Source organism: Halichoeres trimaculatus, unplaced genomic scaffold, assembly GCF_033239565.1.
Source record: "Halichoeres trimaculatus isolate MK-OKI-2021-1 unplaced genomic scaffold, fHalTri1.1 fHalTri1_scaffold_22, whole genome shotgun sequence".
NCBI classification, from domain to species: domain Eukaryota; kingdom Metazoa; phylum Chordata; class Actinopteri; order Labriformes; family Labridae; genus Halichoeres; species Halichoeres trimaculatus.
In genome coordinates this window covers 3,093,975-3,117,911 of record NW_027437200.1, presented here as the reverse complement: position 1 = coordinate 3,117,911, position 23,937 = coordinate 3,093,975, and the positions used below count along the sequence as shown (strand labels likewise).

Here is a 23,937-nt window from a genome sequence, read left to right as displayed (position 1 = left end):
TCTGACACTGTTCTGCTGTCACAGCAGCCCAGTCCTGCTGCAAACACTCAAACACATCTGCTTTGTTTTGGGCTTGTGGTTCTCCATTTGGAGTCTGATAATGTTCACAGGTTTTCAGTTGGTTAAGATACGGTGATTGAGCTGGCCAAGGCCAAGGCAGGGGTCAAATTTTCATCTCCATCCAGGCTGTAACTGACCTCACCCTGTGGAAAAATCCAGTCATTGGTTTCAGGAAAAAGTTTTCTCTCTGATGGAAGAAGACAGTTTTCAAGAGTAGCCCTGGTCTGTTCGCCCTGTTCCACCCAGACTGAAACAAGCTCCGATCATCACCGATCCACCCCCATGTTTTACTGTAGGGGTCAGACAGTCTGGTTTGTAGGCTTCTCCAGGCCTCCTCCTAACCAGTTGGTTGGAGTGGGCATCAACTCCAAACTGGATCCAACCCTGAAGAGAACCTTCACCCATTCATCAACAGTCCAGTCCTTGGGATCCCCAGCAAAGAGTAACTGGACCTTCCTCTGCCTCTGGTTGATGAAGGGCTTCTCCTGTGCCCTGTGTGACTTCAGACCAGCTTCAAGAAGTCAGTTTCAAACTGTCCTTGCTGAACAAGTGGGATCTCTCCACAGTACCCACTCATTTTAAGGTCCCTGGAGGTCTGATGACGATTCCTGACACAGGAACAGATGAGTGCGCAGTCATCTTGTGGGATAGAAAGACGCTTCCTGCCTCGACTAGTCTAGCGGTTCGGCGGTTCCATGTCCAGCTTGCTTTTCCTTGGTGTAATGAACATCCCTGTCTCTCACTCAGACCAGTTTCCAGCAGTGCTCAGATGGCTGTCTTTGTGGCTTCACATAATTCTTTTGCTTTATGTCATTTTATGTAAGAGTGTAAGAGCTGGCAACTTCTGAGATGAGCTACAGCTTGAATGTACGCAGGAAACCATTCTTGGCCTTTGCATATGCAATGCTGCTTATGACATGAAATAGCCTCTTATATATCCTGGGAATACAATAAAGCTAGAGCATGTCAAATAGGACATGAAATATTATATAATCAGCTGTAATCTTTTATTGCCATACTTTGTTTGCCTGTTTTTATCTCTTACTGTAGGGTGTTCTTTGTGGACAGTAAATGGAGTATGTCAACGTGCAGGAAAAGACGTTTCCTCCCTCTTTACATGATAATAAACAGCATGTTCTCTATCAGGCTCAGATCAAACCTTGGTGCCTGTGTTATTAACAGACATCACATTTTCATTCAGCAGTGACTGCACAGTGTTGCCGTCCCACTCCAGCTCTGCCTCTGACTCATGTCAAAGGCATGATCGAATGTTCATTGGCGCCTTTAGGTGATCCGGATCATTTGGTTCTCCTTGGCATCAAGCCTTTTCTCATTAATTCTGGCTTTAATAACTCAGCCATATTAAGCAATATTATTATAACATGATTATTCACCTTTTTCCGAAGTATGAATAAAAACGAGCTTCTCTTTAAAACTTAAACAGATACAGTTTTATGAATAGTGGGTAGGATCGCTCAGAGAAGCTGTCTGTCCAAGCCGACCGCGAACGCAGCACCAATCAGTACGTCACTTACCACCCCCCCAGTTAACAGCCCAAAGAGTCGGCTAGCGCTGTTTGTTATGATCCATAGGGGCTGTAGTTGACGTTTTAAAGGGTTTGCGGTTCATTTTAACGATTTAATCTTCACGTGTGTTCAGTTGTAGGCGCTCGGCATGTGGAGCCATCTCTTCCTGGTCCTGCTGCTGGCTGTTACCGGTAAGTTTCAGTCCTGAAGTTAAGTTTGTTCGCTTTACAAAGACGCTCAAGTTTAGAGGTCAGTCTCTGAAGCCATGCATCTCAGATTCATGACTTTTGAAAAGTAGATGTCTGCTTCGATAATTGTTTGTAATTCCGCTTCAGTCGCTCTGGATGAAGTAAATCACTAACAGGTGAAGCTTTCTCAGTTCAGACAAGTTTAAGAAGTGCTGATCTCCAGCTCTGAGTAACATGACACCTGAGAGCAGACTGCTCGACAGAGAAACCGTGAGCAGCACGGGACAGACACATGCAGGGCATCGGTGTGGTGCTTCGGTCGGTGGAACAGCCAAACAATCAGATTGTTGTCTCCGTTTTTTTCTGGATCAACTGGTGACAGTCCTGACATGGGAATGGCCCTCATTCATCAAACGTGCTTACGCCTGAAAAATGGGTGTACGCTCCTTCCCATGCACAGGTCGGTATTTATCAATCTGAACGTGGGCGTCGGGTGCGCTCAAATCCCACGCCAGGTCTGAGTTCGTGTACGCAAGTTTCATATCAGTGGGGAGTGCGTTGCAGCGAGTGAAATCTGTCTGTGGAGGAGAGTTATTGGATCATATGAGGGTAAAACATTTTCAGAAATAAAACTGATGTTCTTAGGTTAATATTTAGATCCTTGAATTAGATATGACACAGAATGTTTCTAATAGTTCACTGTTCTTCCGCCAATCTGTAAAAGAGCAGTGCGAGCTGGCAGCTGATTTCTCCGTTTAAAAAATGTGTTTCCTCTATCGGTTTACTATTTTAAAAAATAAATAAAACAAAAATATAGGTACTGTTATCAGTTTTAAATACACTCCTATGTCCACGACAAAGTCTCAGCAGAGAACATTCAGAGGACGCTGGATCGAACTTTAAGCGCAGATTTTTTTAAGGAAGCTGTATTGATTACAGGCAGGGGCGTATTTAGTGGTTTGGGGGCCCAAGGCAAACCCAGTCAATGGGGCCCTCCATGTCCTTGTGACTCTTCTTCCTCAGAGCTGGACTGGCCTTCCCTGGGTCCACTGTCTCTTTCAAGAATCAAGGCATGAGACAGTGCTAATCTTGCTAATCTAAAAGCATTTCCTCAAGTTCTGTACTTTAGTTTGATTTTGAAAAAAGTGAATCCATAATTTAGTCCACTTTGTCCTGGATTTGAAATCTTTTATGGTCAATTGACAGCTTATTTGTCCCACAGTGGGGAATTTACAGAGTAACAGTAACAAACAAGAAAGTATGAAATGAAAAACATTACAACAGGTTAATATTGAAAAAATTAATTTAGTGAAGAAAATAATGTAAATATCAAGCACAACAAAGAACTGGAAAAAAATCTACTGAAAGCGGTGATATTTACAGTTACCATACTTTTTGGTACTATTAATTTAAAGTTAATGTATTTTTATTTGACCCCCTGTCCAGTGAGTTATGTATCCAAAAAAGAGATTTTGTACAACAATGTTTATCACCAACTCAAAAAGTTTGATTTTGAGAAAATGATCCTGTTTCCGGGGCTAGATAAAGTCCTTAAAATCCTAAATGCCTTATATGTTTATCTCAGATCTCAGAGCAACATTGTTTTTATTTCCGACTTGGTTGAAAATAAGAAAAAATTGGGGAAAAAGGTGTTTTTTACCACTTTCTTCCTGAATCAAATTTTCAGATGTGTTGTAACATGGAATAGCCCATTGAATAAGAAGGGAGGGGGAGTACCCAAAACCATCATTAAAGATTAAGCCTTTTGATGTATTTTGAAGCATGTGAAGTAAGATTTAGAAAAAAGAAATGCTTTCAATTGAAGAGAACTTTATAAATCAGTTTTTAAGAGATGCTTTGGGGGCCCCTGGGAATCTCGGGGCCCCAGGCAACTGCCTGTGTTTGCCTAATTGTAGCTACGCCCCTGATTACAGGATTTACTTTGAAGATGTTTATTTCACTCCCCCCAATGTTATAATATAAATGTGACTTGTGTGTGTGTGACAAAGTGACTATTTCATAACAGAACATGTTCATTAACATGGGATTACAAACAACCTGCTCCTCTCATGGTAATCATAAAACTCCGGTCTACCCGTGCGTGATTGCGCACAATCGACACACCTCAGCTCCACTCCCTCCTCATTCTGTGACAGGTTCAGGCTGGAGTCTGCAGCTTCTATCAGAGCTCAAACACATCTTTAAAAGCCAACTTTCCTATGCACATTTGTACGAATGAAAATTAGAATATTGTGCAAAGGTTTGTTTATTCAAGCAATTAGATTTACAAGGTGAAACTAATACATGACACATGCTCATAACGTGCAACTCAAGATGTTTCAAGCCTTCATTTATTATCATTTTGATGATTATGGCTTACAGATCCTGGAAACCTCAAATTGGAAATCTCAGAAAATTAGAATGTTACATACAATCAAAAGAAAGGGGATTTTAAACAGAGAAATACTGGCCCTCTGAAAAGTTTAATCTTGCCTATGAACTTAGTACTTTGTTTGGGCCCCTTTAGCATGAATTACTGCCTCAATGCGGCGTGGCATGGATGCTATCCACCTGTGGCACTGCTGAGGTGTTATGGAAGGATGCTTCAATAGCAGCCTTCAGCTCCTCTGCACTGTTTGGTCTCATGTCTCTCTTTTTCTTGGCAATGCCCCATAAATTTTCTACGGGCTTCAGGTCAGGTGAGTTTTCTGGCCAACCAAGCCCAGTTATGCGATGGTCATTTAACCAGGTTTTGGTACTTTTGGTAGTGTGGGCAGGTGCCATGTCCTGTTGGAAAATGAAGTCAGAGTCTCCATACAGCTGGTCTGCTGAATGAACTATTATATGTCCTAAAGTCTCCTGATAGACAGCTGCGTTGACTCTGGACCAAAGAGGACTTTGGACCACTGAGCAACAGACCAGCTCTTTTTTTTTTTAGCCCAGGTTAGATGCTTCTGAAGTTTGTTGTTCAGTAGCAGCTTGATAAGAGGAATACGACATTTAAAGCCCATTTCCAGAATTCGTCTGTGTGTGGTTGTTCTTCATGTTCTAACTCCAGCCTCGGTACACTCCTTGTAAAGTTCCCCCACACTTTTGAATGGCCTCTTCCTGACAACCCTCTCCAGACACTAGTCATCTCTGCAGCTTGTGCACCTTTTTCGTCCACACTTCCAGTTATTTTTCAATTAATGTGCTTTGATACAGCACTTTGAGAACATTCAACTTCTTTTGTAATTACATATTGAGGCTTTCCCGCCTTGTGGAGGGTGTCAATGATGCTTTTCTGCACAACTGTCAGGTCAGCAGTCTTCCCCATGATTGTGAATTCTATTGAACCAGACTGGGAGACTATTTAAAGCAGGGATGTCAAACATGTGCCATGGAGGGCCAAGAGGCTGCAGGTTTTCTTTCCAACCAAAAACTTCACCAGCTGGTTTCACTGATTAGTCCCTGCTCTCTGCTTGAAGGTGAGGTAATCAGTGGAATCAGCGGTGCTGGTAGTGGCAGCAGCAGCATCCATTGCAGCTCCTCAGCCAGGTGGATATTGCTGCCTGGGGGTGGGTGTTGATGTCCCTTGTAGTTTGTCATCTGCTGGATGCCCTGCCACATACGAGCTGGATCGCTGATGGAGAAATGACCCTTGATCCTCTCCTTGTAAGCTGCCTTGGCCTGCTTGATACCCCTCTTTAAACTGTGCCTGGCCATACTATAACGCTCTCTGTCCCCTGCTCTGAGTGCTGCATCCCACTCTCTCGGCTGCTTCTGAACCTCCTTTGTCATCCAAGGTTTCCTGTTTGGGAAAACCTATGTGTCCGTGTCTCCTGATGACACCAGCCAGTCAGACTCACTTTCTGATTGTTTTTTAGATTTAACAGCCTGGATGTCACAGAATTTCTTGCAGCTCAACCAGGACAAAACAGAGATCTTAATAACTGGTTCTAAGGCTCAGAGAGAGAAACTGACCCCAACACTCCACAAATAGGACTCTACCCCAGCCAAGAAGCACGAAATCTTGGGGTGGTCTTTGATGCTGATTTTAACTTTAAAACACATGTTCGTGTTGTCACTAAAACAGCATTTTACCATCTGAGAAATATCTCAAAAGTTCGACCTTTTCTCTCTCTGTCTCAAAAACACAATAAATCAGCTACAATTAATCCAAAACTCTGCTGCTAGAGTGCTGACAAGGACCAGGGGGAGAGCTCATATTACGCCCATTTTAAAGTCTCTACACTGGCTGCCTGTTAGTTATCGCATTGATTTTAAAATTCTTCTGCTAGTTTATAAAGCTCTGCATGGCCTGGCACCTGAGTACCTATCAGAGATGGTTTTAGCTTATGAACCAGGATGGGCCCTCAGATCCTCTAACTAGTTGTTCCACAGAGGAGAACAATAACCTTTAGAGATGCTGCTTTTAGCTGTTATGCTCTAAAACTGTGAAACAAACTCCCAGAGGATCTGAGACAAGCTGCAAATGTAGAAATCTTTAAACGTGATCTAAAGTCTCACTTGTTCAGCCTTGCTTTTATGTGGAATTTTATTATTTTCGATGACTATTATGGTTATTTATTTCTTTGTAGCAATTCTTATCATTACATTTTTAGTTTAGTGTTTTATTATCTGATACGTTATTCCATTTTCATTATTTGCTTATATATTTGGATAAAGTTCTTATCTTTTTACATTTAATTATTTTTGGCTTAATTTAAATCTTTTAACTTACTTTTACTTGTTTTAGATATATTTTTAGTGTCTTACTTAGATGTCTCTTAGTTTTATTGCTTTGCCTTTTCTTGTATATGTATGTATGTATAAATTTCTTCATTTTAATTGATCTACTGTAGTGTGCATTAGTCTCCATATCCTCTTGACATCCTACCAACCATCCATTACAATTACAGTGGCATACTACTTAGTAGTATGATTGTTATCATATATATATATATATATATATATATATATATATATATATATATATAATGTGTGTGTGTGTGTGTGTGTGTATGTATATATGTGTGTAAGTGTAGTTATGTATGTATATATATATATATATATATATATATATATATATATATATATATATATATATATATATATATATATATATATATATATATATATTTCTTTATACAAACACCACTTATCAACCCTTTTTTTATGTAAAGCACTTTGAGCTGTATTTTGACTTTGTATGAAATATGCCATATAAATAACTTTTAAAAAAACTAAGTGCAAAATCACAATTCACATTACAGCTCTAGTTTGAAGTTACCAGTGTGCACACAGGGGGGCAGTACACTCCTGATGCAAACTGTGACTGGCTGCTTCAGCTAGAAGAAATAACTCTTTTCTTTCTGCCAGGATCAGTGGACCATTCTGGATTAGTGGACCCCTCTGGATCAGAGACGGTCAAGGTGTTTGTAGGTGAAACAGCCGTTCTGCCCTGTACCTATGTCAGCCATGACCAGCTCACAGTGGAGTGGTTCAAGGAGGATAAAGTTGCCCTTGTGTACCGCGACGGCTGTGAGATCCATGCCGAGAAGGACGAGGCCTACGAGTTTAGGACCAGCCTCTTCATGAATGACCTGAAGTACGGAAACATCTCGCTGAGGATTGGTAACGTGCAGCTGTCTGATGGCGGGATGTATACCTGCAGGACGATCATGAACGGGGTGCAGATGGATCATATCGTAGAGCTCGTAGGTATGTCCAATCATCAGATATCGAGACCCCTCAGAGCATCTTCTGGTTTTAAGACCTTACCTGATAATTCCCTGCAGGGTGTGAGTCACTGTCATGATCACACAGTTATTCTTTGCTTAAGACTAGAGGATGGAGGTCCCTGATTGGTCAGTTTGTTTGTTTTATTTGCAGTTTCAGTTCCAGTTTCTGAGCCCAGACTGTTGGCTGTCCACACCAAGGACGGTGGAGTGACTGTGCAGTGTGAATCTGGCTGCTTGTTCTCCAAACCTAAGATGAATCTTCTGGACGATCATGGAAACACTCTCACTGGGGAAGACCTGAACCCTGAAGACAGCTCCAACGGATGTGTCAGCATGACGAGGAGAGTGAGGGTGGAATCCTCTGTCAGGAGGTTGGTTTTTCTGTGTAATGATGTCCTGAAACACAAATGGATCAGTCCATTTGACTGACGGTCCACAGTCAGAGGGACTCTGTTTGAATCCTGTGAGAACACAGCTAAAGAACTAAACCTGTGTTCATGTTGTTTCAGAGTCACCTGTAGGATTGAGCTGCCTGACAGGGACCAGCCACAAGTTGCAGAGATGTACCTACCAGGTGTGTATCCTCATCCATGCTCCAACGCCATTAATAGAGGGTATGCGTTTACGCCACTTCTCCTCTGGGACGCGCCCACTTCAGTCAAACTGAGTGTCAGAAGAAACCTCTCTGAGCATTGTGGAGAGCAGCAGTAAACACAGCAAGACTGGAAAAAATGTGGAATACGACATGAAATTCAGGATGGTTGGACTCAACATTAATTTGTTAGAGCACCTTCTCCTCACCTTGTGGGAAGACATCAGGCCTAACACCAGTTAGCATTGGCATGCTACAGGCTGCTAACAGCTGAGTTCACATGTAAACAAAGTGGCCATGGCTACATGTAGGATCTCCAGACAAACACAGGAGAAAAAAATAGTAAAAATATCACTTAAGCCACAAAAAGTTTGGTGTCCATGACCAACAATGAACCATACAAAGTAATGATCCACTCCAAATACAAAGATGACGAAAAAGAGACGAAAAAATGACAAGAAACAGACAAAGAAAAGAGAGCTGCTGAAAAAAGGCAGCCATAGCCAACAAGGTGGTACCTAGCAAATGCTAACATTTAGATATTACATGATCTAAGGTATGATTTAACCAAAAATTACAGCAGAAATTTATGTTAACTGACACAAAATGGGAACCATAAATCCAGCTTTCGTAGCCTGGATTGTTTCTGTTAATTGCAGCAATCCATCAGTTTCTCCTTGTCTTTTAGCAGCCTGACAAACATCGCTCTGATTGCTTTTCAAACATTTTCATTTGATCAATAACGCAACAGATCTTCCCTATTTTTGATTTTGTTTCAGAGTTTAGACGGTATCTTATCTCCCTCTTTCTGCCACTCAGTGGGCGTAACCGCGGTGACTTGCTGTGACATCATGTGCATACCCTCTATACACCATATGCAGCTCCAATCCAGCTCCAGATTTGCTTTGTCTCCACTCTGTCTCAGTCCCAGCTCTGCTCCGGCTTTGCTGTTCTCCATTGCAGACAAGCAGGGTCTGAAGCTTCCTGGATTCCCGCCCCAAAGATGATCCTCTTCTGGTTCATGTTGGGCTGTAAAACCTCAAACCTGTTGACTCCTGGTCTGGCTCCACATATTATGCCTGACTGTTGTAGTCAAGATAAATACCATCTGGTTAGACACACTTTGTTTTACTTTTAAGTCTTGGATGTCTTTATTTGGTTACCATGCCTGACTTCCTGTCCCGTTCAGTGGGTCAGGGACGCGCACACATTTTCAAGAGGGGTTTTGTGTTTGCCTTAATTCAAAGCTGGAAACTGTGCAGACAGGGTTTCATTATATCAGCAGGTACTTCGCTCTGTCCCCAGTTTACAGAGACAGTCTTTAGTTTATTTTTTTCAGACTTTTTAGGTTTTTCTGTTGAGTTCTTTCTGATCTGGATCTTATATGTGACTCTTTGTGTTGATGTGTTGTTTCAATTAGATGGTGGCGCGGCGTCTTGCACTGTGGCCACCTCCTTCGCAGCTGTGGAGGGAGTGATTCTGCTGGGACTGATCATCTACCTGGTCTGGGTTCGGATGCAATTATCCTCCAGTAAGTTAGCAGCACGTGTAAATGTTGAGAGGACTTCAAACTTTATTCCACCAACTCCTTTTAGACATATAACAGAACTGTTGCATCTTTGGAAATAGTGATAATGTAATAATTTGTCTTTTAGCTCTATTTCTGTTCTGTTTGCGCAAGAGAACTAAGGAGATCTGTTTATGTTTGATCTCCAGGACAAAAGAAACAGGGGATTTCTTCAGATCAGCGTGCGATAGAGGATCCGAGAAACCAGGACGTTGGCATCCTCATTGATGATGAGCATCTGGGGGCCATGGAGGACCTAAAGCAAAGGCTTCTTACTAAAGAAGAGGAGATCCAACAGCTAACTCAGCAGCTGGATGACCTCAAGTCAAGGCTGAACCACCACAGTCCAGAGCCTGTCAGCTCACGACTGAGCAGGGACAGAGCCCAGACACCACAACCTACAACAAGAAGTCGCATCAGCAGCTGTCCTGACTTTTTGGATGATAATGACCCTCTTCCACCCAGCCCTCCTCCACTCATCCCTACTCCACCCTTCCCTCTTCCATCCAACCCTGCTACCTCCATCTCTGCTGCCTCCACTCCTCCTCCATCCAACTCTGCTACCTCCATCTCTGCTGCCTCCCTCCCTCCTCCATCCAACTCTGCTACCTCCATCTCTGCTAACTCCATCCCTCCTCTATCCAACCCTGCTGCCTCCATCCCTCCTCTATCCAACCCTGCTGCCTCCATCCCTCCTCTATCCAACCCTGCTGCCTCCATCCCTCCTCTATCTAACCCCGCTGCCTCCATTTGGCGTACGCAGAGTTTGTCTCTGTCTCAGCCGTCTCAGAGAGCCAGGCCCAAACGCAGATACACCACCTCAGGCATGTCTGCCCTGGCCGAAGATGACAGGGAGCAGCTGCTGCACCCAGGGAAGTCTGACCCATTACTCTGATTCAGGTTTGAAAGCCTCAATGGAACAATGTAGATCTGAAAGTGGACTTGGAGCAGGAACTGATCAAAAGACTGCGTTATGCTTCAACTATGACTGTCTTAGCTTTAAACTGGAGGGAGGTCTTCAAACCTGTGGTCGTCTGTTTGTGTGTTTGGATCTGTCATCTGTTAAATCATGTTAGACTGTTAAACACAAAGGGCCTGATCTACTAAGATCCCTAATAATGAGCACTAAACTGCGTTTACAAACTAGAAAATTACAGGTGTTATTAGTGGGCGGGTTGCAGGTGATCTGTTCAAACTGCGTGTTCATTGATAACAGGAGCAAAGCGTCCTCTTTGAATGAGGATTTAGCACGTGCTACCTGCTGTCACCATGGTGAGTTTAGAGAGCAGAGTGCTCATAAAGGAAAAATGAAGTTTGATCCATGGAGGTGGAGAAATCAGACGTATGGGTCACAGGCTGCTGCACAGGAGATGTGGATCCAATGTGGCTGGCTCCCTCCACCGCCATGACACTCAGACCATCTCTGTGCACACGAAGCAGCTGGTCGGTGCTATGGGCTGACACTGATTGTTAATGACCTGGAAACAGTCTGGAGGTTAATCAGTGGCAGTGGTCCTTTAACTGAGCTGCTGTAGGATGAAGAGGGAGGTTCATCTCCTGAGCTCTCCGTAGGGATGGGTACCTTTCACATTTGCTGTAGGATGAAGAGGGAGGTTCATCTCCTGAGCTCTCCGTAGGGATGGGTACCTTTCACATTTGAGTGCTATGGGCTGACACTGATCGTCAATGACCTGGAAACAGTCTGGAGGTTAATCAGTGGCAGTGGTCCTTTAACTGAGCTGCTGTAGGATGAAGAGGGAGGTTCATCTCCTGAGCTCTCCGTAGGGATGGGTACCTTTCACATTTGAAACGATACGGTACAGATTCCTGGTACCTAGCAATCAGAATCGGTATAATGGTGCCAATATTTTCTGTACTTTTGTGTGTTTATGTGGTAAAAAATACCAATTTGTTGAATGATAAAATGTAAATTCTTTTTAATTTAACATATTTTTTCTTCAATACATAACCTTGTAATGCTGTGACCATGTCCAGCATGGAAAATCACCTACTCCTCCACCCCCCCACAGTCACAAGGATGCTTTTAGGTACCTAAACATGGTACCTTTTGATTTTTACCTGAATTGGTACCCGGTACTTTTGACAGAATCTGGTCGGTACCTATAGAAGTGCCTAATTCGGTACCCATCTCTAGCTCTCCGGAGAGGCAGATGGTGAACATTCATTATGCACGGGTGGAGACCAGCCAGAGAAAACACACAGTCCAAGTTAAAGAAATGTCGTTGTTCGATAGACGATATGTCTCCACTATTTTTATTTCTGACAGTCTAACTGTGTTGATACACACGGAAGATTCTCTCCCTCATCTGTCATTGCACCTCCACGCCACAATGACCGCAGCCGTTTGTAAGTAACGCTGTGTGAGTTTACTCCTGTCTTTCAAACATGCAAAATATTGATGCAAAAACAATGAACGCTAACAGTTTCAGGTTTGATAAATCACTCTGTGGGTGCCTAATGATTATAGTTTCATCTCCTCCTCCCAGAATTCTGCATGTTCTGATGATCTGCATGAATTCTGCATATTCATGGAGGCACCTGGGTCACCTGGTTGGTAAATCAGCTTTGCCCACGCTATCAAGTTTGCACGTGGTATTATACATGCAGACCTTTTGTAGATCAGGCCCTAAGTTTCCTAAGTTTTACTTTCTTTGTGTGGGGCTCTTCTTTAATGACGTTTTCTTTAAGTTATTTTATTTTATTTTTGTAGCTGGAGAGGACAGGACAGTGGAAAGAGCAGGAAAAAGGCTGAGACACGACCACTACCAGCACCCCCATGATGTGATTTAAAATGGGTAGTATATTTCATTTCCAAGGGAGAAGCACACACCTGAGCCCTGAAATAGTGTTTCAAAACGTTAACTCCATGTAATTATCTGTTTGTTTCTAATCTGATGGTCAACACTTAAAACAAGCTGAACGCCTGTGGATAAGCTCAAACCAGGAGTGTATCCTGAACATACAGGATCCTTCGATCTTCTTTGCATTCCAAAAAAACCGTTGCGCATTTTCGACAACGAATCAGCATTCCCCCTGAATCAAACTTTTTAAAAGCTTTTTATAAATGAGAGAGATTAGGTCAAACTTTTCTTCATCAACCACTAGTGGTTATTCCACATGAAATACTAATGCACTTTTAATAAAACGTCCCAGTTCTTTTCAGGTCAGTTTATGAGAGTCAAAGCTGCGTTTAAATGCGAGGTGTGACCTCTGTGGCAACCTTTAGCACTTCTACCTGAGACGTAAGATTGTTAGAAATAAAGCTAGTTTTACCAAGTACCAGCATTTTATTGCACTGTTTTCTGATTTGAATAAACATTTTGACTTAAGGGGGGCTTAAAGAGTCTCTCAAGGTAAAGAAAATTTAACATGTTTTGTTCCTGTTTGTTTACACCAGCTTGCTCATTTTATTTCATTTTGCTTTGTCAGGGATCTAGAAACAGATTTTTGACTTTTTTTTTTTTTAAAAAGAGCAACAATGTGATTGTTAATTTTCTAAAGGAAAGAAAAGACACTCTAGTCATTTTCATCTGCATGGTTAATAGTAAGATGTACGTTTTTTCTACTGTGAAAACCTTGTTATTAAAGTAGCTTTGGAAATAATAAACAGTGTCTTAGTCTGTGCTAACGTCCAGTGTTTACTCTCACAGCCTGAAATCTCAGCTGTTTATCTCTCTGTTGACCTCTGTCAGCTGTTTGGAGTGTGAAGAAATCATGTTGTACTCTCACCACAGAAGTGTTTAGTATGCGTGACGCAGACGTGGGGTGATGGAGTTCAGAAGGTTTTCTGTGCATTCATATTTATCAGATTGGATTTGAACTGTTTTGTAACCTCCAGAGACATGGTGGTGATACATCCAGAAAGCATTTCCATGTGAGTAATGTCTCAGACTGAACAATACTGCAGGTAAAAGTCACAGCAAACATAAACTGTGTTTTTAGACTGTATGACGATAACACTACAGTAAGTTGCATTTTTTAATCTTTAATTCTTTTTTCCCTCTCTTTGGTGCAGTGGAGTATCTATGGGTGGGCCTGGCTTTGCCTTGGCCCAGCCAGTTCTTTGGATCCCAAACCTGCCAGCAGGTCCAAACACCACTTATATAGTGGTTCACATGACGTAATCAACTGGAGCTCCACCATGTTGGAGCCATTCTCTTAACAAAACAGAATTGAGCTCAAAGGTACATGGGAGTATTAGCGCTCATAATGAAGTACTGACACCTTTTTTGCTGCACTAACTGGTTAGACTGAAGAAAAACAGTTCATTAGCTTTTGACCACCAAAGCTGATCGCAGATTGGGGTGAGGAGTGCAAAAAAATGTCTGAAGAACAGAGATGACTGTGGCTAGCTAAACTCCATCAGGATTTCCAAGGCAGTAATCTGTCATTGAACTCAACATCTGAATCTGTTTACGGCATTTCCTGTCATGTCTATCCATAGTTTGGCTGTGGCTGTGGCTCAGTGGTAGAGTAGTTGCCTCTCAATGGGAAGGTCGGGGATTCGATTCCAGCTCCTGCAGTCACATGCCGAAGTGTCCTTGAGCAAGACACTGAACCTCAAATTGCTCCGACTGTTGGTCAGTGATGTGTGGATGGGTGTGAATGGATAAGATAAAACTGATGGTTTCCAACAGGAAAATCCACTATCAGTGTGAGAATGTGGTGTGTATGGGTGAATGAAGACTAGCAGTGTAAAGCGCTTTGAGTGGTCTGAGAGACTGGAAAAACGCAGTATAAGTACTGGTCCATTTACCATTTAGTAAAAGTAAGACGAAGTAAGGAAGTAGGAAAGTAAGGAAAAGAGAATACATGGCAATAAATAGCTCAGAAGTAAAACTCTGTCTTTCAGGTGTCTTTTTTTTAAAGAACACCATTTATTCTATGGACTTTCTCTTCGATGAAAATTATAGAAACGTCTATGTTTTCATATCTTTGGGTAGATGATTATAAGCATGTTTACTCCTCATATGGGTCTTTCATGTAATTTTTCAAAATATCTGCCTTTTTCTTGCTGGCTGAGTCCTACACAAGGAGTTTCAGCGTGCTCCGTGTGTTTTTCCACATTTCTTGGCAGATAAGACATCTTAAAATCATATTTTGCTGCACACTTCTATCTCCGTCCATTCAGTATTTTTTTTCGTGTACCTCCAATGTGGCTGTTCATATGGATAACTACCCAAGTCAATGCAAACAGTTTATTTAAAAATGACTGGCATTTACAAACTATTTGTCCAATCCAAAAACTGAAAAACTAGGTCAGATTTCCAAGTTTCCAGGGGTACCTGAGTCTATCTCAAGTGACGCCAACAACAAGTCTTAACAGACCATAAAAGACAGGAGAGTTTAATCATCATTGCTTGATTCTTGTGTCTTCTTTGAAAATTTACAGAAAATGAACCAAGCTAAATTCTGCGAAAAGAAGAAAATTCTGCACTTTTTTCTGCTTACAGCAAGCCCTGAACGATTGTTGTACACCCAGTACTCACACTTCAAAAATCCTTTGAATTTAAACCATAGATGTGTAGGACTTCATATCACAGTGTAAAATGGGTCCACAGTGAGTAAAAATAAAATACAAACATCAAAATTTGTAGATTTCTAGTGCCATCACCACTATTTTTCCCATGTTCCTTAGTCTTAAGGGTATCTGAAAATATGTTGTTTACACTAATTCCTTTTTTTTTTCCAATTTTAAATCAGAGGAATTCACACAAGTTTTTTCTCCTGTCCTAATGATTTATAGCTTTTAAATTTTGTTACACTGCATTAAGACATAATTGATTTAGTTAGTATATAGCCATGGTTGTCCTGGAGGACAAGGGGAGGAGACTTTACTTCACAGAAAAAAAAAAAAAACAGTGACAGAATTTAAAAAAAAAAAAAAAAAACACTCGAAACTGCTTGGAATCCAGAGGTTAAATCGACCTAATATGTTGTTTGTGTTCCGTATCCCTTCACATCTGTAATAAATATTTAATATTCAGCAGGGGGCTTCATTTCATACTTAATGAGGAGCAGGGCCGACTGTAACACCAAATGCTATTGCACAATTTAGCCTATGTAATTCATTGTGTGGCCCGTCCACCTTTATTCAAATTTTGCTGCAGGTTGGTTTCTGGCTACGCCACTGCTGTGGCGTGGATATAATCGACCAGAAGGAAGAAAAAACTCGAATTGAAAATGTAATTTTTTCCAGTTTGAAAAATCACCGAGCCCCCTATATGGCCGTTTCCTTTTATTTTCTTTTTTTTTAATGAAAATATATATAAAAATGTACTATACATACAAAAAAACAAAAAAAACAAAAACAAAGCTCGAGGCTCAAACTTCATGTTCAGAACAAAAAAGTACAAAAATAAAATACATATATTTTTTACAGTTCATATTCTGTGCATACATTTTGGTCTTCTGGGCTTTGGCATTTGTGCAATAATTTAAGGGCACTAAATACGAGGACAACAGTGACTTAAATCCAATACATTTTGGCTTCTGATTTAAATGCTTACAGCTATGAATGTGATATTTGGCTAACAACAATATTAAATTTCACACAAAAACTTTTTTTGAGGGGAGACTCTCCGTAGCAATGCCAAAAATGATATCTTTACAATCAATTAGTACTTCTATAAAAAGCTTTCCATTTAGAAACAATGTTATAACTGACCAAAAAATCTGTGTGTGGGCACATTCCCCAAAAAGATGAACAATTGATTCTTCAGCACAATGACAAAAGGTGCAAAGTGGGTGGATATTTTGAAATTACCCTGTTAACAGGATAACCGTGTTCTTATAAGTGTACGGACATATGGAGTGACGTGACAACGTTTATCGGAACGGTTCGGGTATCTTCGTGGTCACGTGAAAGCCCTTCGGAGAAAAAACACAGAAACCAAAACACACAGAGAGTTTAGCACTTTGCTAATCATGAAACTACAACAGAAAAACCGCCCACCGCTAGAACCACCATGTGTAGCTTAAAACTCTTGGTGGTTGTTTAGCGGATGACCGGAGAACTGGTGTTTCGGAGCTAATCAGCGTGTTCAAAGATGAATTTAAGAGGACTATTCCAGGATTTCAACCCCAGGTGACGGCAGCTACATCTTAGCTCTGAGGCTAACTCTGATTAGCATCGCTACACCGGGCGCTTCAGTACTAAACGATAAATGATGTGTTTGATTCATATTAATGAGTATGTTGAAGGCATTTCTATTATGTGAACACACAGTGATTGTTATTAGGTCTCTATAACCTGAGTAGTTTATGTTAAAATAATGGAGTTGACAAGGCCCGGCTAGCATGCTAGCTGATGGTACGGTTGAGATTTAGTTCTTCCTCTCTGCTCTGAACTTTTCCTCACGGCAGTCCCATCATTTGAGAAGTTTTTATCACAGCATGGTATTTTTTTCTTTCATATCTGGGAAACTCGGTGATTTTAGCCCTTGTGTTTATTGGTTGTAGTTTGAGCTTTACTCTTTCGTAAGTAACGGCTCAGATGTCAGAACACTGACTGACTGAGAGATTTAAGGTTTTAAGTCATACACCACCTCAAGACTTCAGCCAGGAGGTACGAAAAAAGCTTCAGTAGTAGCATTGGCGTGTCTGTCAAGAGCTGGTATTTGAGACTCATATAAATATGAGACTTCAGGTTTGGAGTGAAGACAGATGTCAGGATGGAAAAGCAGATATTAGCTTGTACATCTAACAGCAAGTGTCGTAATAATCAAGATTCTGAGAGTGATAATTTACTAATGTCACATCTTCTCCTCTCTTACTTATTCTGTAGCCCCTCTCATTGAGGGTGTAGCAGTTTTACATACCCACGTCATATTATTTGCACAGATTCCAAACTTACTTGCCTTAACTTTGAAAGGACTTTCTTAAAATTGTACCTGTACTGATCCTGTATCATTGTTTCTTCCTCCTCCTGTTGCAGTAAGTTCCTCATCTACTCCTGTTTGCTGCTCTTCTCCGTGCTGCTGTCCCTGAGACTTGATGGAGTCATCCAGTGGAGCTACTGGGCCGTGTTCACCCCCATATGGCTGTGGAAGCTGTTGGTCATCATCGGGGCTTCTGTGGGCACAGGGGTCTGGGCGCACAACCCTCAGTACAGGTAAAAAGGCTTTGCTTTGATCACATCCACCTTGCATCGATGGAATGAGCTCTCTGATGTTTTCTTTTTTCCCCTGTGTTCTCTCAGGGCTGAAGGGGAGACGTGCGTGGAGTTTAAAGCTATGCTGATCGCAGTGGGACTTCACGTCCTGCTGCTGATGTTCGAGGTGTTGGTTTGTGACCGTGTGGCGAGAGGAGGATACTTCTGGCTCCTGGTTTTCATGCCTCTCTTCTTCGTGTCACCCGTCTCTGTAGCAGCTTGTGTGTGGGGGTTCAGACACGACCGGTCCCTGGAGGTGAGGAGTCTGCATGTTTCCCAAAAAACAAAAAGCTGAAAGATAGGCCTGTCACGATAACAAATTTTGCTAGACGACAATTTTCCAAAATATAATTGCAGATAAACAATATTATTGTCAATATTATTATTTTTTTTTTCCATTTTTTCATTGATGTAATTATGATAAATGGGATAATAAAGTGAGTACACCATATCAAAAGCAAGACACTTTAATTTCTTAAGAGTATTTAACTGTAATTAAAAGGTCAGGATCTTTGAAATAAAATAAATTGAACAAAAAATATAATAAATTTAACAAACAAGAAAGGGAAAAAAAATACAATGAAAATGAAATGGACTCTCTTTTAGAAAAATACATGTCAATGAAAATAATTAATACTAATCAAAAACAATAAAACATAGACCCTGTCTCTAAAGAAAAAACAAAACTCCCAAAAAAAAAAAAAAACTATAGCCTAAATAAAAGGGAGTTTATACAGTTCCTGAATTGTTTGTAACATGTACTTTTTCCCAGTCAACCCGTACTGTCTGTCAAACATTTTTAACATTTCTGGCTTTCAAACGTATTGAAGGGCTGCATTTCTTTAGCAATGTAGCTGTCTTTGAGCGCCCACCATTTGGTGCTTTTATTTCTATTTACTTTGCCGACCAAAAGCCTCAGTAAGAGCGGATTATCAAAGAACAAGGCTCCGCTGCACCTCCCTCTTCTTCTTCTTCGTCGCCACTATTTTCAAACAAATGCGACATATCAGCTCGTTGGTGATCATGAGCTCACACTTTGTTCATTCTGATAAAAAACTAAATATTCCCACACTGGGACTGTGGCAGGCGGCTTAAGAACCGTATCTTTCGTACCATCACTCATATTAGCATGTGTTTCCTCCTTACCCCTCAGGACGCTCGCTTCAGCTCTCTCCGTGTGGACATGCGAGCAGCCCCATCTTCACCCCAAAGATTGCATTTTTGACAGATGCTCACTCCACTATAAATCTGCTAAATCTACTATAGAACCTATGCAGGGAAAGATAGACGGAGTGAGCGATCTTCTCATTCAGCCTCTGGTGGAAAGAGAGGAGGAAAACAAACATGCATGCACGTGTCAGTTTATTGAGGCTGGCAAACTTACTGAGGACGTTTTTATTTATCGTGCGGTCAATTGATTTATTGATTATCGTGACAGGCCTACTGAAAGATGAAAAAAGTAGCTTTATTATTGTACACAAGACTAAATGTGGAACATGTTCAAGAAAAAAAAAACAGTGGTTCATCCAAAGTTACACTTTGATGTTAGATGAGTTGAGTTGATGAGTTTGATCCGGGATGACTATCTTCTGTCTCCTCTTAGCTGGAGGTGCTGTGTTCAGTGAACATCCTTCAGTTTATCTTCATCGCTCTGAGGCTGGACAGGATCATTAACTGGCCCTGGCTGGTAAGAGAGACCAGAGATGAGACGTTATTTATATTCTACAAACCGAAGACCTAAGTGTGTATCTGAACTTGTGTGTTTGTGTTTGGTGCAGGTGGTGTGTGTCCCCCTCTGGATCCTGATGTCCTTCCTGTGCCTTGTTGTTCTTTATTACATCATCTGGTCAGTCCTCTTCCTGCGCTCCATCGACATTATTGCTGAGCAGCGGCGAACTCATATCACCATGGCGATCAGCTGGATGACTATCGTCGTCCCTCTTCTCACCTTCGAGGTGAGTTTCAAACCCAACCTTCCTTTTTCAGAATGTTTCGGCTCATTTCTTAAAATCCTAAAGTCTGATCTGATTCCTGCAGTTTTGTAACTTTGGTGTAGAGACCTGCTTGTATCAGCTCATTTAAATCTCTTTGATCATGTGTCATCAGCCGAAGCTGATGGAGAAAAGTGGAACAAAACTTTTCATCAAACTCTTCTGTCTTTTCAGATCCTTCTGGTGCACAAGCTGGATGGCCACAACAGCCTGAGCTACGTGTGTGTGTTCGTCCCGCTGTGGCTGTCTCTGCTCACACTGATGGCTACAACGTTTGGTCAGAAAGGAGGGAACCACTGTGAGTATTTACAACCCGTCACAGACCGTACTGTCATGGCAGACTCCTCAGTGTCTGCAGGGTTCATCTGCTCGTCTGTAGCATCAGACAGTTTGCCTGAAGGTAACTGTCCTCTCATATTTCCTCAGGGTGGTTTGGGATCCGTAAAGACTTCTGTCACTTCCTGTTGGAGCTTCTCCCGTTCCTGAGAGAGTACGGTAACGTCTCCTACGACCTCCAGCGCAGCGAGGACCCCGAGGCGGCTGAGGATTTGCCCGTACCTGAGCCCCCTCCAAAGATTGCTCCTATGTTCCACAAAAAAACAGGTGTGGTGATCACACAGAGTCCTGGGAAATACTTTGTCCCACCCCCCAAACTCTGCATCGACATGCCGGACTAAAGCACAGTGCTGTGGGACAGAGACTGCTGCACTTAGGCATCCATGCTCTGGAGCCAAACCAGCAGAGAGGACTGGGCTTGGTTCTATCTGCTGTCCCCTCACCCTAAAACTCTGCATCAGCGCAGCTGCCTGGACGGCACATGAGCACCGATACGGTGGAGGACAGCAAACAGAGTCCTCACACTGAGGAGTAGAATCTGAAACAGAGGACTGCTTTGTTTTTCACCTGAAGTCTCACTGTGTTCCTCCCTCCCATTTTATCCAATCTGAAGAAGTTTCTGGGAAAAACTGACTGAGAGTCGTCTCAGATCTGAGCGTTTGGTGTGAGACGACTGGAGAACAGAAGAGCTGGATCTGCCTGGACTTCCTAATCTTTGACTCTAACAGTAGATCTTTGAGGTGTGTAGGACTCCAAAGAGGATTCTTCCTTTCTTGTCCTGGGACCACTGGAGAGAAACTCTAGCTTCAATTTGGGATCAGAAACCCCTTCATGTTGGTTCTCACTTTGGACCACAAAGGTGAAGAGGAGGAAGGAGGTGTGGTTAAAGGAAGGTTTCAGAGTTTTCAGCTTGGTGTTGTCACAAGATGTGGATGGAGTTGGTGAAAGATGTGCTCCTTCCTGCTGTCCAAACTCTGAGCTGTTTGCACCTTTAGGTGTTGGTCTGCAGCTGAAACAAGAGTTCCTTATAGCTAAAGTCAAAGCCGAAAAGAGTTTACAGGGGGCAGGAATTCCCCGTCTTAGAGTGTGGACTGTGATTTATTAACCAGTCCACAAGAAGTCCCCACAGCACCGTGTGTGCTCTCCTGGTTTCATAGAGAAGAAAGAAACTAGATTCTGGTGAAAGGGGTATCTAATCAAGTGTATTTGTCTTATCTTTATTTAAAAATGCGTTATTCAACTTAATTTGAGCCACATACACATGACAAGTCCAGAAAATGTCATGTTTTGATATGTGAAAAAACTGAAATGATGCCAGGATTGTTTGTAAGGAGTAAAAAACCTGCAATCGTTAAGTTTCTTGAATTACATCACATTAGTCCTGTTTTAGGAAACTACATGGTTACATTTGTCCAACCTCATTGGACAATATTCCCTACTCAACTAGCATTTCAGGCAACATTTAAGTCCATTGATGTACATTTTTCTGGATTTGTCAGGTGAATGGGGCTCATATTTAGACGTTTCACTAAAAAGAAGACACAAACACTTGATTGGATTTCAGCCTTTGCAGTGTGATGACGACATTTCCACTGTTTTGGGCTTAAAAACAGGCATGTGCTGTAAGAGTTTTGTCAGAAACTCCGTTCGTAGCCTCCCAGAAGCTAAATCCATAACAAGCTGATCTGATTGGTCAAAGGTTGTTTCTGTCGTCTGTGAGGAAGGATCTCTAATCTCAGCAACTCCATCCATCCACAAAGCAGCATGAGTATTATTCACACACACAGCTGAAAGACTCTGAAGCCTTCCTTTAAAAAGTGAACAACTGAAACGGCACTTTGTTGATGTGTTCAAGAGGAGTCCTGTCTGAACTGTCAGTTTTTTGTACTCCTGTTTTTGTTTTCTTTCTTGTAAATAACAGATGTTGCTAAATGAGGGACCAGATGTAATGATGGCAGAGTTTAAAATGAGAGATGCACATAGAGAAAAAAAAGGCAGATTTTCTCCAGTCACCCTTTTTCTAAATGTATTTCACGTCAGCTGGCAGAGTTATCTGAGTGACTCCTGCTGGTGCTGTTCAACCATAAAGGAAGAGCTCCTGATAACATGAAAATGTCTTTGGCCCATTCTTCCCTCAGCTGTGTGATGTTTGATTTTGGCAGCACCAGGTGAATCCACACCAGACCTATAGAGAGTTTTACTCCTGGTTCACACATCCTCTATCTTCCTGTAGTCACCAAGTTACTCTAAAAAAAGAGTTCCCTGTTGGACTCTGACAGTCTGGATGTTGGAGTTCCCAGTTTGCTGTGTACATTTATTTTTCGACATATCTTCATCTTTTTTCCATTAAACCTGTCTGATTGATCCATTATTCTCCTTTGATGCTGCGACTGTAACAACTAGAGTTTCCTCTGGTGATAGCTGACACACTGTCACTGTTTGTTCATGTATTTATTTTAGCATTAAAACTGAGAAGATTCCACAGCAAACTGCAAGATGTCCTTTAATGTAACAACACTTCTCACAGGGATGAATGAATGTATGAATGTATGAATGAAAATGTTTGTATAGATAAACCTGCCCCTCTCCAAGAAACTCTACAAAGACATCCTAAGGGTTAATAACACCACCCTGTTGACTTTTAGTCAATACAAAACCTTACATTATTTGAACCGATGACCAGAAATTGCTGAAAAAAGCATTCTTCAAACTTCTGAAAAGTTTTGTCAAAACAAAGGTTGACCCCTAACAGGTTATTTTTCCCAAATGTTGGCTAAAAACCAAATACTGAAAAAACACAATGATGAAACTCCTCAAGCACTAAAAAGAATCCTAGGGTTAATTAACCAATCAGAATCCATATTTTGGTGTGGTTCAAACTTGATAAATTGTTTTAAAAAAACAAAGGCCTACCCCTTACTTAAAAAAAAAAAAAAAAAAAAAGACCGAAAATACAATACTTTTAAGGCACTAAATGAAGCATCCTAGGGGTAAATAAGCCACCGGGGTTTAAAATTTTGTGTTTCTTAAACTTCTGAAATTTTTAGAAAAACAAAGGCTAACCTCTTATGGTTTTTTTTTTTTCCCAAAATGTTTTATCCAAATCTAGAAGCTGAAAAAAGATGACAGGGACACCCCTGGGGTACTGATTCAGGCATGCTAGGGGTGTATTACCTATCTGGGTTTACATTTGATGTTTTTTTTGAACTTCTGAAAATTAATTAAAAAGTTCTCCAAACTTCTAAACATTTCTGAAACCAAAGGCTAATGCCTTTTACCTTTTCTTTTCAGATTTTGACCATTGAAAAAGTGCTGAGAAACCACAACAAGGACACTCCTGAGGTATCAGTGTAAGCTAGTTAGGGGTCAATAACCAGTTATGGTTTTTGAACTACTGGTTTTCTCTAAATAACCAAGGCTGACCACTTGTGTCTTTTTATTCCAAATTATGACCAAGAATCAGATGTTGAAGAAACACCATGAGGACACACTTAGGGCACTTATGGGGGCATACTTGGAGTAAATTATCACCAGGGTCCATATTATGGTTTTTTTCAAGCTCCTGGATTTTTTTGGATCAAACAACCCCTTATGTTTTATTTATTTCATTATTATTATTATTATTATTATTTACAAATTTTGACCAAAAATTAGACACTGAAAGAGGAAAAGGGAGACCCCCTTTAGCAACTGATTAAGCATACTAAGGAAAAATAACCCATCAGGGTTTAAATTTGGTGTTCTTCAACTTCTGAAATTTTTTAAAAACCAAGTGCTAATC

At 41.4% G+C, this 23,937-nt stretch overlaps 2 protein-coding genes across 2 annotated transcripts; both read left to right on the top strand.

Annotated features, from left to right (window-relative positions):
• The first annotated feature begins 1,622 nt into the window (after positions 1-1,622).
• Positions 1,623-13,069, top strand: LOC141811073 (butyrophilin subfamily 1 member A1-like). Its single transcript, XM_074698958.1, has 6 exons — positions 1,623-1,777; positions 7,136-7,477; positions 7,649-7,868; positions 8,007-8,071; positions 9,510-9,620; positions 9,806-13,069. Exons 1-6 carry the CDS (start codon positions 1,735-1,737, stop codon positions 10,549-10,551), a joined length of 1,527 nt encoding a protein of 508 aa, XP_074555059.1. The 5' UTR covers positions 1,623-1,734; the 3' UTR covers positions 10,552-13,069.
• A 3,435-nt stretch (positions 13,070-16,504) lies between these two features.
• tmem185 (transmembrane protein 185) lies at positions 16,505-22,662 on the top strand. The gene is made up of 7 exons (XM_074662238.1): positions 16,505-16,764; positions 17,614-17,790; positions 17,878-18,085; positions 19,433-19,516; positions 19,608-19,784; positions 19,995-20,118; positions 20,247-22,662. The coding sequence occupies exons 1-7, from the start codon at positions 16,727-16,729 to the stop codon at positions 20,495-20,497; spliced, it is 1,059 nt and encodes a 352-aa protein (XP_074518339.1). The 5' UTR covers positions 16,505-16,726; the 3' UTR covers positions 20,498-22,662.
• The last annotated feature ends 1,275 nt before the right edge of the window (positions 22,663-23,937 follow it).